Source organism: Pithys albifrons, chromosome 8 (assembly GCF_047495875.1).
Source record: "Pithys albifrons albifrons isolate INPA30051 chromosome 8, PitAlb_v1, whole genome shotgun sequence".
Lineage (NCBI taxonomy): Eukaryota > Metazoa > Chordata > Aves > Passeriformes > Thamnophilidae > Pithys > Pithys albifrons.
Window position 1 is genome coordinate 31,871,286 of NC_092465.1, and position 13,067 is coordinate 31,884,352.

At 42.9% G+C, this 13,067-nt stretch overlaps 1 protein-coding gene across 1 annotated transcript in view; it reads right to left on the bottom strand.

Moving 5' to 3' along the window:
• Positions 1 to 435: 435 nt before the first annotated feature.
• Positions 436 to 13,067, bottom strand: part of GLS (glutaminase) — a 60,277-nt gene continuing 47,645 nt past the window's right edge. The window contains exons 15-18 of the mRNA XM_071562587.1: positions 4,598 to 4,659; positions 4,254 to 4,330; positions 4,033 to 4,096; positions 436 to 3,693 (exon numbers count right to left, since the gene is read on the bottom strand). Of these exons, the coding sequence (XP_071418688.1) occupies positions 3,537 to 3,693; positions 4,033 to 4,096; positions 4,254 to 4,330; positions 4,598 to 4,659 (360 nt within the window). The 3' untranslated portion in view covers positions 436 to 3,536. The remainder of the gene's footprint in view (positions 3,694 to 4,032; positions 4,097 to 4,253; positions 4,331 to 4,597; positions 4,660 to 13,067) is intronic.

The following is a 13,067-nucleotide window of genomic DNA, read 5'->3' on the forward strand; positions in this document are numbered from 1 at the left end:
CAAGCTGGACTGCTGCTGCATCACTTTTCCCTGGAGCTATTAAGTGACAGGATCCCCTGTCTCACTCATGCTTGTTGGGCTTTTATACAAACAGCCAGAAGAATAATAAAGGTAAGAAACTGTTGGTGTGATGAAGGACAGCAGGAGTGAAGAGCAGGCAAAAAGGTGTTGAGAGTATCTGGCCAATTCACTTAAGAATTACAGCATAAACAAAAGGTAACCAGTGAAAGGACACAGCTCTGGAAGAGTAGGTTTCAAAGTAAATAGTAAAATCAGAAAAAAGCTAGATTAGATAAATTCATTCTCATTTCCTGCAAGCTTTGCACAATGGAAATGACCACAGTAGGTTTTTCTGGACAGTCTTCCCCATGACTGAAGACTTATTTCAATGGCAGTCACACAGATAACCAACAAAACTCACCCCCACCATCATCATCTTGGTATTTCCATTTATTATGCTGTAAAAAGCAACACTATCTGGATTTTATTTCTTAAAATAAATAACTTTCATTTTCAGAACCAGTACAGCTCAAGTTTAGATTCATTCATGGGAAACTGCTAGAAATACATTCATCACTGTCTAGTCCCCACAATACAGAATCTAAAAGTCAAGATCAGCCCAGTCAGTTACAATGACCAGAAGTACACGGCCAGTAAGTATAGTCACAGATAGTCCAGCTCTGAAGCAAAAAAAATCTGGTACAATACAGTTTGTTCACAAAGATGGCTAATTAATGCTAAGACTACCACAATATTTCTGAGTACAAAGCATTAAGTTAGCTTAACGATTTCAGGTTGTGATACAGAAGAAACATATGACATAAAAACAAAGGAGTGGGGGAATTCTCTTTGGAGCATAAGGAAGTCAGCGTTGGATAAGATAACCAAAAGCTATTTACGGTAAAATCTACATGTCAGTGTCATGAATGATAAACAGCCAAACCAATGTACTGCATATATTTATATTTATAAATAACGCCATGTCTAAGTAGCTGCATCGCTGAATTGGACATTACAAAATAATCCATCTTCTCACAATGAGAAAAGACTAAAACTAACCAGCAAAAATGCACTGAAGCTAAGACTGGCTAAAAGCACTTGGTATGAAAGCATTAAGTTTAGGGACAGCTATGATCTTCAGTGTTAACTCAGTTAAAATCCTTTTGGTTTTGGTTTGTTCATGTATGTGTACTGTATAACATACCTATCTTTTAAAAATGCCAGTTAGAACAATGCAATGTCAGTTAAATAAAGCAAAATCAGGTATTTTTCTGAGAAGCTACAGGATGTGTTTTAATAGGGAAAAAAACATGAGAGAAGTCAGATTGTGCACAGAGATTAAGAATACTAAACTAGATTCCTTTACATTAAAGCCAACAGATCTGTTGCCAGAGAAAACATGTTGGTGCAGCAGAGAAGAGGCCTTGTGCTCCTCAGTGACCAAGGTGGCTCAACAAAGAGCCAGAGGCCGTTTCATGTATTTCTTGGTTAGAACTGAGGTGGCTGTGACGCAGGACATGAAAAGAACAGGCTAAAAGCCTTCAGAAAAATAGCTGATCTCCAGAAGGACAAAAAACCCCAAATCCAACCAGCTTAAGAACAGTAAGACTCTTGAGAAAAAGTGTTTGATAACCATGCCAGCCAGCTTCAAAATGCTATTTCAGGGCTTCAGACTTTCAGACTCTTCCAAGATTTCATCATCATGAAGACAGTCACTGCTTGTGATGAGTACCAAGCACTTTTCCATGTGATTTGTCCTCCCTGCAGGGAGGCAGTATGGGCATATCGACTAGAGACTGTACAGGAACTAGAAAGGATTTATTCTCAACTATACTGACCTGCTGAGTTGCTCTGGAGAAGTTACTTCTCTCTAAGCCTTAGTGTACTCATTGCTAAAGGAGGATAATGTGGTTCAGATCATCTTTATAAAGTGCTTGGGCCATTCTAGAAAAAATCTGGGAATTATTTCAGGAGGATTTTTGTGCCAAAACACAGAAAATTTGAACTTTAAGATCTAATGACTTGTACACTACGTGCTAGGATAAAAGCCACCATACACACAATTCTCAAGCACAATCTCCTTTTCCATGTGCTAAAATGATTCTTGCCTAAAATTTTTGTGCTAAAATTCTTGCCTATATCCAACAACTGTTGTGTTTTGTGAATATCTTGACTGCTCACTTCTGAGGTTTTATGCATTGGCAGAAACAATTGCATGTGGGACAGGTTGTTGTGGTAACATTGTACTTCTGCAAACAACAAATATCTGCATCTACATTTCCCACCAGAGGGCACATGCCATGCTGGCTCCAGTGGCAAGACAACGAATGCCACTGCTCACCACAAAAGGCATTTACCCTACTTGTGCTCCTGGTGCTGAACCCCTGTTCTACACCAGCATTGGAATCCCACTGATGAAATATCCTGCTCCCTGGTTGATGGCAGTGCAAGGAGAGAACATACCCAAAACCTGGCTTATCTCCTGCTCTGCTCATGCTTTGATTGGCTCTATGCTCCTTAAAGCTGTTTCACTCCATCCGCGTTCCTTATTACAAGCCTAAATCAATTCAGATTTACATGTAGTATTTGGTTTAGTTCTTTGCCTTTCATGTACTTCCATTCCCCTCACTGCCTCCTGGGGCACCCACCCAGGACACCCCCCGGCAGCCCAAAAGGGCACCTGCAGCTTGCCAAGACTTGCCATAGTGCAAATAGACCTGCAAGGAACACCTGCATAGAGTGGAAGCACCCACCTTCCCCAGTTACAGGGAAGTACTTTAGCAGCTGAACATGGAGAGAGAGGAGGGAGGCAAGACAAAGGGAAACACTTCCAAAACAAAAACCCCACTACACCCCGGTGTTACAAGTCACATTCCCCTACACCATTTGGTCAAACAAACCTTTAAACACATTCCCTGACAAGACTACCTCTAAGAACAAGCCTAGACCACTGACAACTGTCACCTATAGACTCTTGTGATATTTATATTATGTAAACAAGGTTGTGTGGAAATATTTTTTTTTCTATTTTTTTCAAAAGATAAGTGCAGATCCTTACTTAACACACCCAGCCTAAATCTGTATCAGCATCCTCAGCTTTCAAAAAACCTCACTGACGCTCATACCTGACAGTACTCTGGCTCATCTTGGCCATACTGGAAACAGAGGGCTAGAGAAACAAAAATTCAGCAGAAAAATTCCTGACCACAGACTAGAGTTCACACAGAACACAAAAATAAATTAAGTAGTGCACGGTAAAGCCAACAACAGCTAAATATTTTTATACATCAATTATATGCAGCATGAGGTAATATTGCTCACATTATGGAGGGAGATTCTTAGTTGGTTTTGTTTCTTTTGAAGAGATTGGATTTGTCCTGTGCGTATAGAAACTCCTGTAACGTAACACTGAAGTAACAGAGACTTCTGTAAAATATATACCACTATCAGATAGAAACACACACGCTCTTCATTACTTATGTATATCACAATTAAATAGGTAAGTGATTTGATTCTTAGGATCTAGCTGAAGATGATTATAGTAAGCCATCCAGATTTTTATGAACCGTTCGGTTCTCCTTCCCGTCGTTGGAATCCTCTGATGGCGTGTATTGGACCTGATATTCTTGAAGAATTTTAAAAACATCATGGTGTCCAAAATGTAAAGCTTCATCCATAGGAGTGTTATTCCACCTACAAGAAGCACCACAGTATTTTTAGGATCAGCCCATTGAAAGCACCAAAAATCTAGTTCTTTACATACTGTGCTAATAATTCAGCACACAAACCACACTTAGTTCAGCAACTGTGGAATTACTTCTTTAGCTGAGCATAACCTTTTAAATAATGGTTTGAGAGGGTTTGTTTTCATTCCTGCTTGCTCTGCAGAACCTACAGAAAAGGATCCAGTTCTTTCTGCTTCTTTGGACTGGCTCAATATTTCACTCTTACTTGATAGACATCTCTCCTCACAGAGAGAAGGGAGATGCTATTGGCGCATCTTTCCTCCAAATGAGCAATAAAACCACTCACCTATCTTTGGGGAAAGGATTCACTTTGCATGCTTCCAGCAGAAACTTAACAACATCCACATGTCCTATAAGAAATACAGGCTTGTAAGTGTATGCACTTACACATATACCCAGGTACAGACAGACACAAGCAGGTATACACAGGCAGAGCAAAGATACTCCAAGGCAAGCTGACCACCTCCCACTGACAGAGCGTGCAAATGACATGTGGGGAGACATTACCTTCTGCAGCTGCCACATGCAGGGCTGTTCGTGAGTCATAATCCCTTTGCTCCATATCCATTCCTGACAGAGCAAATCTAAAAAAAAAAAAGGATTACAGAGAAAAGTCTTACATAATTAAAGCAAGTTACAAAACTACCATGGAACAATATCCCTCTGCAGAGGGCACCTTTTTGATGGTTAAGTTTGAGTTTTTTGGTTGGGTTTTGGGTGAACACACAATCTCTGGCTCATGCAGCTCAATGTCCCCAACACGGAATCAGCGCATGTGCATGTTCACAAATAAACAACAGCAGGAACCAAACAAGCAGCATTCCTATTCCCAGCCCCCTGTGGATTTTTACCTCCGGAGTGCAGACACATCCCCTGTGTAGGCAGCGAACAGCAGATTTATCACAGACTTCACCTACAAAGAGAGATGAAGTCCAATTTACTTATCTTCTTTCCTCAAAAAAAGTAAGCCAGAAAAGCCCAGCATGGCCAGTTGGTCCAGTGCTTATGAACTTGCTAATTGTATCATCCCCTTGCCTGGCCACATTTTGCAGTACAGCATAGAACACTGGAAGAATTCACTCCAGCTTGCTTTGCTACCAGTGCTGTAAGGTCTGTCTTTCCAAGGCTGATGTCATTAAAGACAGTAAAAGAACTATAAAACATTAATTTCTGCTCTACTGTGGTAAAAAATATGAGCCTTATTGTATGGACAAACCATATTTCTCTCCTTGATTGCACCATGACATGAAGTATTGAATTGCACAGAGTATCACTTTAACAGTTCATAAAACCATGAACTCCTCATAAAATAAACTCATTCTGGAAACAAAGATTTCTTTTTTTAAAATTAACCGGGTAGATTCCTTATGCCAGGAGAAATCTATGTCAACAGAAGAGAAGAAAGAATACTGTCAGGCTACACCAACCTTGTCCCATGCACATTTTTAGTATGTCCTGCCTGTAACAACTCTACAAGTTTTAGCAAGAGCCAAAAATGGCAAGCTGGAGGGTTTTAAGCATTCCACATTAGCTTCTTTCATAAACTGACACAGCCACTTTTAGGCACCATTTCACAGTAATTTCCAGTAAACTTTCTCAGTGGTGCTTTGCTTTTTAAGTTGAGTCTGCAAAGCTCTGTCTCTGCCACCAGCCAAGTAACAGAGATAAAGGAGGAAACTGATGCTGCAACAACCTCCTATAACAGGAGGAGAGACAAACAGAACAAAAAATCCCCATCCACAAGCAAGTCTCCCACAGATTCCTGCAAGAACACTGGCACATTTTCACAAGGCCACAGATGAGCCAACATCTGTGCCTCCTATAAACCAAACTTGTGGAATTGCTTGTTGGTTTATACACCTCAAATATGCACTGACGCAAAGAGAGACTGAACTGGAAGGAGAAGGAGGAGCAGAGACCAGGACAGAAATACAAAGGGGCACAGAGCCATCCTCACTCCAGTACCCACAAACTACTGCTGCTCCTTTTCAGCTCGCATTAAGAGACTTGTTAGGCATAGGATCTGCAGGACTCCATTTGTTCTCAGGGGGCTCAGCACCCCTGGGCTGTCTACAAACCAGACAAGCTGCACAGGCTGGGCTCCTGGTCAGGCTCTCAGCTCTTGACTCCACAGCATCTGGATCACTTGAACTGTGGCAAACCTGACATCCTGCCCCAAACCCTCCTCATCAGCATTAAGGCAGACAGGCCTCAAGTGATTCCACTCCTTCCATAAAGATTTTTTTTTTGTTTAGAGCTTCTGTGAAAAAAAAACCAGTGACGAGGGCTCCCACAGAAGGTCAGTGGGGGCTTTGCTCGGGGGCAGAGCCAGGCACCTGGTTGAGCCCACCCACCCCGCAGGCAGCCCCTCCAGCTGCCCCATGGCTGAGTTTGCCTCCTCTCCAGCCCTGGCTCAGCACTGGGGTTGCAGGACCATGGGAATGAGCTGCTGCAGCGTCCTGCAAGGTCTCCACCTTTCTGGGGTGAGTTTGCAGCTGTCACAGATGCACTGACTTGCATCAGTACGTCCAGCCCAGGGCACCCAAACACACTCCCACCGGGCTTTCCACAGCAAAGTATCAGAACCTTCCAACAGAGTGCACATCTTTTACAGACACTGGGCTGCAAACTGTATTTAAACACAGGTGTGAAAGGGGAATTTCATTTGATAATCTCTACATTTCATCAGGATGATTCAGGCATTTTCCTTGGGGAAGGAGAGGCTGAGCACTGCTCTGCTGCTGGGGCCCCAGGCTGGCTGCACTCCCCCGTTTCAGGTCCTGCAGGTGCTGAATACTTTCCCTTTTCAGGATCCAGGATGGGCAGAGAACACCTTTGTCTTTCATAAAAACCATTTTAGAGGTAACTGACATTTTGGTTGGGCTTCTTGGTGTTTCCAGGAAATGTAAATGTGTAGTAAAGTAATAAATAAAATAACACAGATTCCTTTCTTCAGAAAACAGCTTTCCAAGTACTGCCAGGGCTCAAAATCTCTCTGGATTCAGCAGACCATTTTGCTAAGAAGCCGTTTTTGTTTTTTATAATGATGTGACAAAATGTAATTTGGAGATTCCTGAGGCTTTCTAACACAACCATCTTAGGCCAGGTCACTCGGCAATCTGGGAGAGGTTAAAGTTGCTCCTTTCTTAAGATACAGCATGTGAAATCCAAGGCTACACTATTATAAATCTGAACTTCTTAACCAATCAAAACAAAGAAATACAAATCTAGACAAACAGAAAAAAATATCTGTTGGTTTAGTTCAGCAGAAGTAAATTCCATAGGAACACAACTGCTCTCTGTACAACAGTAAAAGTAATAGGAGACAAATGCAGGAGAAAACCAACAAATTCAGCAGAATAATTATTAGCAGAGAAACTATCCAAAGCTGGACAGGAATGAACTCAAGCTGAAAAAAAAAATCAGTGTAGCCATCATAGCTGAAACAATCCCTTTGGGGGATCCCTCCTGCTGCTAGAGAGACTTCAAAGATCTCATGGAAGAATTGGGCTGGATTTGCTAGCAACAAAACATACCTGGATGCTGTAACTGAACCCTACTCTATCAGCAGCACAGTCCAGGCCAAAAACTTAACAAAGTTTTAAATTAAATTGTTCAAAAGGCATCCATAAACAACTGAAGTTATTATTGAGTTCACATAAAAAAGTGAACTCAGTAAAATTAAGAAAACTGCAAATACAAAACACATTTTGAATTCAAAGTAAGAATATGCCATGAGCACCTTAAGGATCTCTCCTTAGTTTTCAAGAGAATATTAATCCAAGCAGCATATGCCATGTAAAAGGCTATTCTTTACATTGAGAAAAAGTTACTATGTGAACAGCACTTGCTGCCAGAAGCTTTGTATCTGTGCAGAATCTCACTTAAGCTGCCATAAAGTCAAGTACAAATTCTTTACCCCCAAACTCACAACAAACTAGTCTGGAATAACAGGTCCATTGCAAAAAATCAAGAGACAAAAGGAATTCCAGAGTGGGAGTGGCAAACATAAGATTTTGGGGGTTAACTGTAAATAATAAAGATTACAGATGGGGTGTGTCCATCCAAACTAAGCAGGGCAAAAGGCAACTAAAATGTGTTTAGAGACTCTCAATGGGTTTCTCACCAAGTGGTTCACAATCCTCCATGTGCCACATTCAGTGCTGCTGTTTCTACAACTGCACTGGTGCACACAATTTTCCCTAATGTTTAGAAGCAGAAAGTTTACCTTCAACCCAAGAGCCATGCACTACCTTTTCCTACTGCACATAATTCCCTAACTATGGAAATTTAATAAAAGGAGAGGGGATGGAGATCCTCTGCCATACATGAGCTGGATCACACATCACCATACAGCTGTATGGCAGGATCAAACCCAGAGTGGAAACTGTTCCTCCCTTTGCCAAATGGAAGGAAAAACCTGCACGCACCAAAGCAGAGGAACTCAGCAGCTTTCTTCTCACCATGCCAATACAGAGCGCTGCTCATTCAGCCACAATGAAACCCTCTTTGCACAACACTCACTCCTCAGTGCTGGGTATAATCCTGGTTATCCCAGCAGTGAGACCAGCACGGAAAGGTTCCTCAGGAATACTATGTCATTCAATGCTGAAGGTCAGAAACACATCTTGTATTTTCACCTTCAGGTTAAGAGGTCTTGACTCGGCTGGATGAAGCTATGAAGGATTCGGGTCCTGCTTCACATCAGAGGTGACCAAACCACCACCACCTCCAGAGGTCCTTTCCAACTAATAGTTCTGCAAGTCTGTGGGTGAGGACATGAGCAGCACCATAAAGCAAAATCAAGACTGTTGTTGCTCATGAACTACACCGAGGTCACGTTAAAGGAAGGAAACACCCAGAGTTCAGAGCGGCAGGAAGTCACATCGCTGCAGCAGACACTTCAGATAAACATGAGGGGCCAAGAAGCAAAAAAAGAAAAGGAAAAAGCACCAACCCAAAACCCGAAAAGCACAGAGTGTTCTACGGCACTGACAACAGCAAAGAGAAACTCAGTGTTAATGTGACTCCTAGTCCAAAGCTTCATATTACAGTTATTTTAAATACATCTTAAGCCTGGTTATGTTAAAAGTTTCAGAGAAGTCTCCTCTAAGCAGCAGTGCTCAGATGTGAACTGACTGCACAGGAACAGAGAACACAAGGGCTGCCTCAGCACGTGCCCAGTGCATGGCAAGGGCACGGCTGTTCCCAGTTTCTCTGCAAGCACATTGTCAAAGGACTTGGGCAAGACATGACAATTTTTCCTTTGTTTTTCGATTTCTCAGTGTACCAACTGGAAAAACCTAATGAAAAAAATACTTTAACTGCAGTATCAATATGCTGAAGTCACTTACTTTAAGTGAAATTTCAACACCTCTAACCAATCTGAAAGGCTTGGCTGGAATGTGTGAATTGCCTTGGAGGAGTATTTGTAAGAGAAGCCTTTTCTACTTGAGCTGCACACCCAAATCCAGACTTATTTAAATAGCCTGATCGCTAACAGCAAATGCCCATGAAAGACTGAGATGGAATCATTTCTCTCTTTACACAGACTGGGTCAGAGGTCTTTTTTTTTCTACTGAATTGTGTCTGTCCCTGCCTGGCTCTAATGCCATCAACAGAACACCACTCTAAACACTTCAAAGAGAGAACGCTGCCATAATTTTTGGCACTAACGTGGGAAACTGAGGCCCAGAAATGGAAACAAACGGCTACAGTCTCATGGTGAAGGGAGAGTGATCTGACACCTGCCCACTGGTTCTCACATTTCAGCATTAATACAAAACAACCAAAGCTCAAGTGGGAACCAAACCCAAGCAGCTGAGCACCAGCCCTGTGCTCTGTCCCCATCTCTACAGGGCTCTGTCCCGCTCTGGTATCGCTGCAACACCTCCAGCATGGCAGGGACAGCCTCTGCTCTGCAGTGCACTTGGGTCAGGAGAGAAAAGCCAAACAGCTGTGCAGGCAAGGAAAACAAATCCTTTAGAAAAAATTAATTTACCTCAAAGCTGGATTAATTCCATGAGAAGCTCTTAGCTAAAAAGGTCATTGAATCTAGATTTTAATTTCCTACTCTGTCCTGCTTCCTAAGAACATCTCCCTCCCCCAGTTTCTTTGAAAACATTACAGTTTACATTCTAAAAAAAATAGTACTAACAGCTTTACTGTTTCTCCAGGTGGCTGAGCAATACAGTCAAGCCCAATAATTTATAACAGAGCTGCTCAAGGCAAAACAAACAAGGATAAATAAACTTCCCTAAACTTTCCAATGCTCTTTCCATAATATCTATGGATGATGTCACAGGTTAGCCATCAGAGGAGGTGTTCAAAATGCTGAGACAAAATGGGTTTAAATGCAAATTGTTTCTCAGAAACTTTGCCCTATCTGAACTTTACTATGCACCCGATTGAGTGTGCTGACAGAAGACCTTCAAATACAACATGGGGAGTTAAAAAAAGAGAGTTAAAACTAAATGAGAGAAAATGAGCAGCACACTCTTCCCTCATGTCCCATTTTTTCTGCTTAAAATGGGACACAATGTTTCCCTTTAGGAACTCTGACCTCCCGGCCAACTGGCTTGAAGAACAAAGTTTCAAATGTTCCCTGCACATCACAGGGGTATAGAGATAGTCAGGGATATAAACTTAAGCTCCTGCAGCAAAGGACCTCCCTAATGGCAGGTAACCATCACACCAACCCCAGGGCCTGATGTACTGGGATCCCAGTGCGGATCCCAGGCGAGCAGGGCTGTGGTACAGGACACCCAGCCCCTCCTGACAACACTCCCAGCTGTAGGAGAGCTGCATGGCAATGAGAATCAAGTCCTGCAGCTCTTCACCAGCACAGAGCACAACTGGGCAATCAGCCGGGTCTGTCTGGAGTGTCCTGAGGCACATTCACCCACACCATCGACACCCACCCATGAGCTAATCTGTATGCACAGCACCCTGGCTGCCCTCCTGGGGCATCTGCACCCACAGCAAGGGTGGTACAGCCCCATTCCTCATTTCACCAAAAGCCTGTCAGGTCATACTTCCACACTGCAGATCCTGGCAGCACATCCTTACAGCCAGGAGGAAAAGGAGGAGTGATTTCCCACACGTTCCCTCCTCGCCCCGCTGGCGGCCACCCATCCCGTTTGGCGGCGGGGCCGGACTGGCACAGGGCACACACGAGCCAGGGCTGGCGGCAGCCGCTGCCCATGGGCTCAGCTTTGCACCCATTGTTCACAGCACACGGCTCGGCTAAACCGGCTCAGCGCGGGATTAACTCGGAAACGCAAAAAATAGACTGTTAAGCTGTCTAAGGTGAGCACTCGTCTAGCGAACGGGGATTAAGGCTTCCCAGCGGAAAGACACCGGCTACTCCAACTCTGCCTATTGCCGTGGCCTCTGCAAAGGGCCAAGTACGGACCAGGAAGGCAGGAGCAAAGAGCTTATGTGAGCCGCGAGCAAAAAGCAACAAGAGCTCCAGACACAACAGAAATTCAACTACACAGTGGAATTGTTCAGCTGTTTTCCCAAAGCTGATCCCCTGACGAGGGTCATCCGGGTACGCAGCAAAAAGCAACCACTCCTGCTCTCCAGAAGAACTGCAGATTTGTAGACACTTATTTTATTAATGAAAATAAAAATCCCGAAATCCAAGATGCCAATATATATTCTGAAACAGCAGTGCCGACCGACAGAAACCAGAAAAAGTAAACAATTTAGTCATCCAGTTTTTCTGCACTAAACTTGTAACTCAACTATCCTGAAATGCAGCCTTTAAACGGCTTTTCCCCTGCATGTAAGGTTTCAAAATCAAACTGAAAAACAAACCAAAAAAACCTTCAAACCTGCTCAAAATGAATTTTGAAGTTTAAACTTTGAAATTAAACACAGAATGCAAGTAGTCCCTAAAAGGACAAAAATAAGCCAGGGATGAATATGAGAGAGGATGCAGATGTCTCTTCGTTCACATACAAGACAGGACCACTTATTTTGAAAATTAGCCATTTTTGTATTTATATTCTATTTGCAATAAACTGGAAACTCTCTTCAAAGAGAGCTAGTGTTGGGGAAAAAAAAAGCAAGGCTAGTGTTGGGGAAAAAAAAATCACTGCCCAATTCTAAAAGAGATAGTCACATTTTCCTTTAAAATAAGTTGTACTTTGTGGGGAAAGAAATCCCAGTCTAAAGTCTGTTTGTGCAATTGAGCTGCTGCTGTTTCCCATAAAATAAAGTGGAATTTACTACCCAAGGGTTAAGTAAAGCATTTACTTTTAAAAGTAAAAACTAAGACTGAACTGTAAACCAAAATAACATGGATTTGTCAAAAGCAGGTAGGTATTGCTCTGTCCTCACACTGAAGTTTGGTACAGCATTTAGAACTGCTGGTGTTGAGTCTGGCACAAACAGATCTCTAAAGCCCAGCGTGTGTGAGGAGCTGAAAGTGGTATTTATATCCCTCAGTGTCAGAGTGGGAGCAGCTCACACCTGTAACACCCCTCACACAGAAGCCTGTCTGCCCCACTGCAGTGCCAGCAGCCTGCCAGGACACCACTCCTGGCCTTCAGTCCCAGCTCTTTTCACCAAAGACTAGTTTAAGTGCCCACCCAGGTGAGGGCTGGCTCGGAAGCAGCATCAGAGCTTGCTGGTTCTGCCCACGAGTATTTCTAAGGTTACACAGTCCTTGAAGGAACTCAGAGCAGCCTCTGCATTAAGCCTCAACCCTACCCTATTCTACAGAAAGCTACATTACATAGGAACAGGTAGTTCATCTAAATAACTTCCTGAAGGAAACAAAAGGCATTTGGCTTCAGTAAGAGTGATCAACCCATCTATGTACCTCTACAGCAATCCAACACTGACTGCCTCCAGTAAAACACTGAAATATTTGAAAACACAAACAAGGCTAGCTGTTCCATAGACCTTTTCCTTTCTTCAAGCCTTTTCCCTACCTGCTGCACCATCTATCCTTGTTCCCTCACGTAATTGGAAGAAAGTGCAAAAATAACTTTAGAATCTGCCAATATTTACTCTTCTGTGTTTTGCAACTAACACAGGAAACAGGATTTTGTCAATTCTTTTCCCCAGTCCATTTTCTAACCCTTTGACTATTCCTTCCTCGTCCTCAAGATGGTGCAAGGTCCTCTTTCACAGCTGTGGCCAGAGGACGAGACCCAGCTCCTTCACTTCAGTTTTACGAGCTGTGGGTGCAGTGTTTATTTTTGGACTCAAAGCTGCCACAAGCGACTTTCAAAGCTGCTACCACTGAGTTTATTTCTGGAGTCTCCCTGGTGGAATTAACTTGAAATGTCGTTTGCACAGCATTTATTC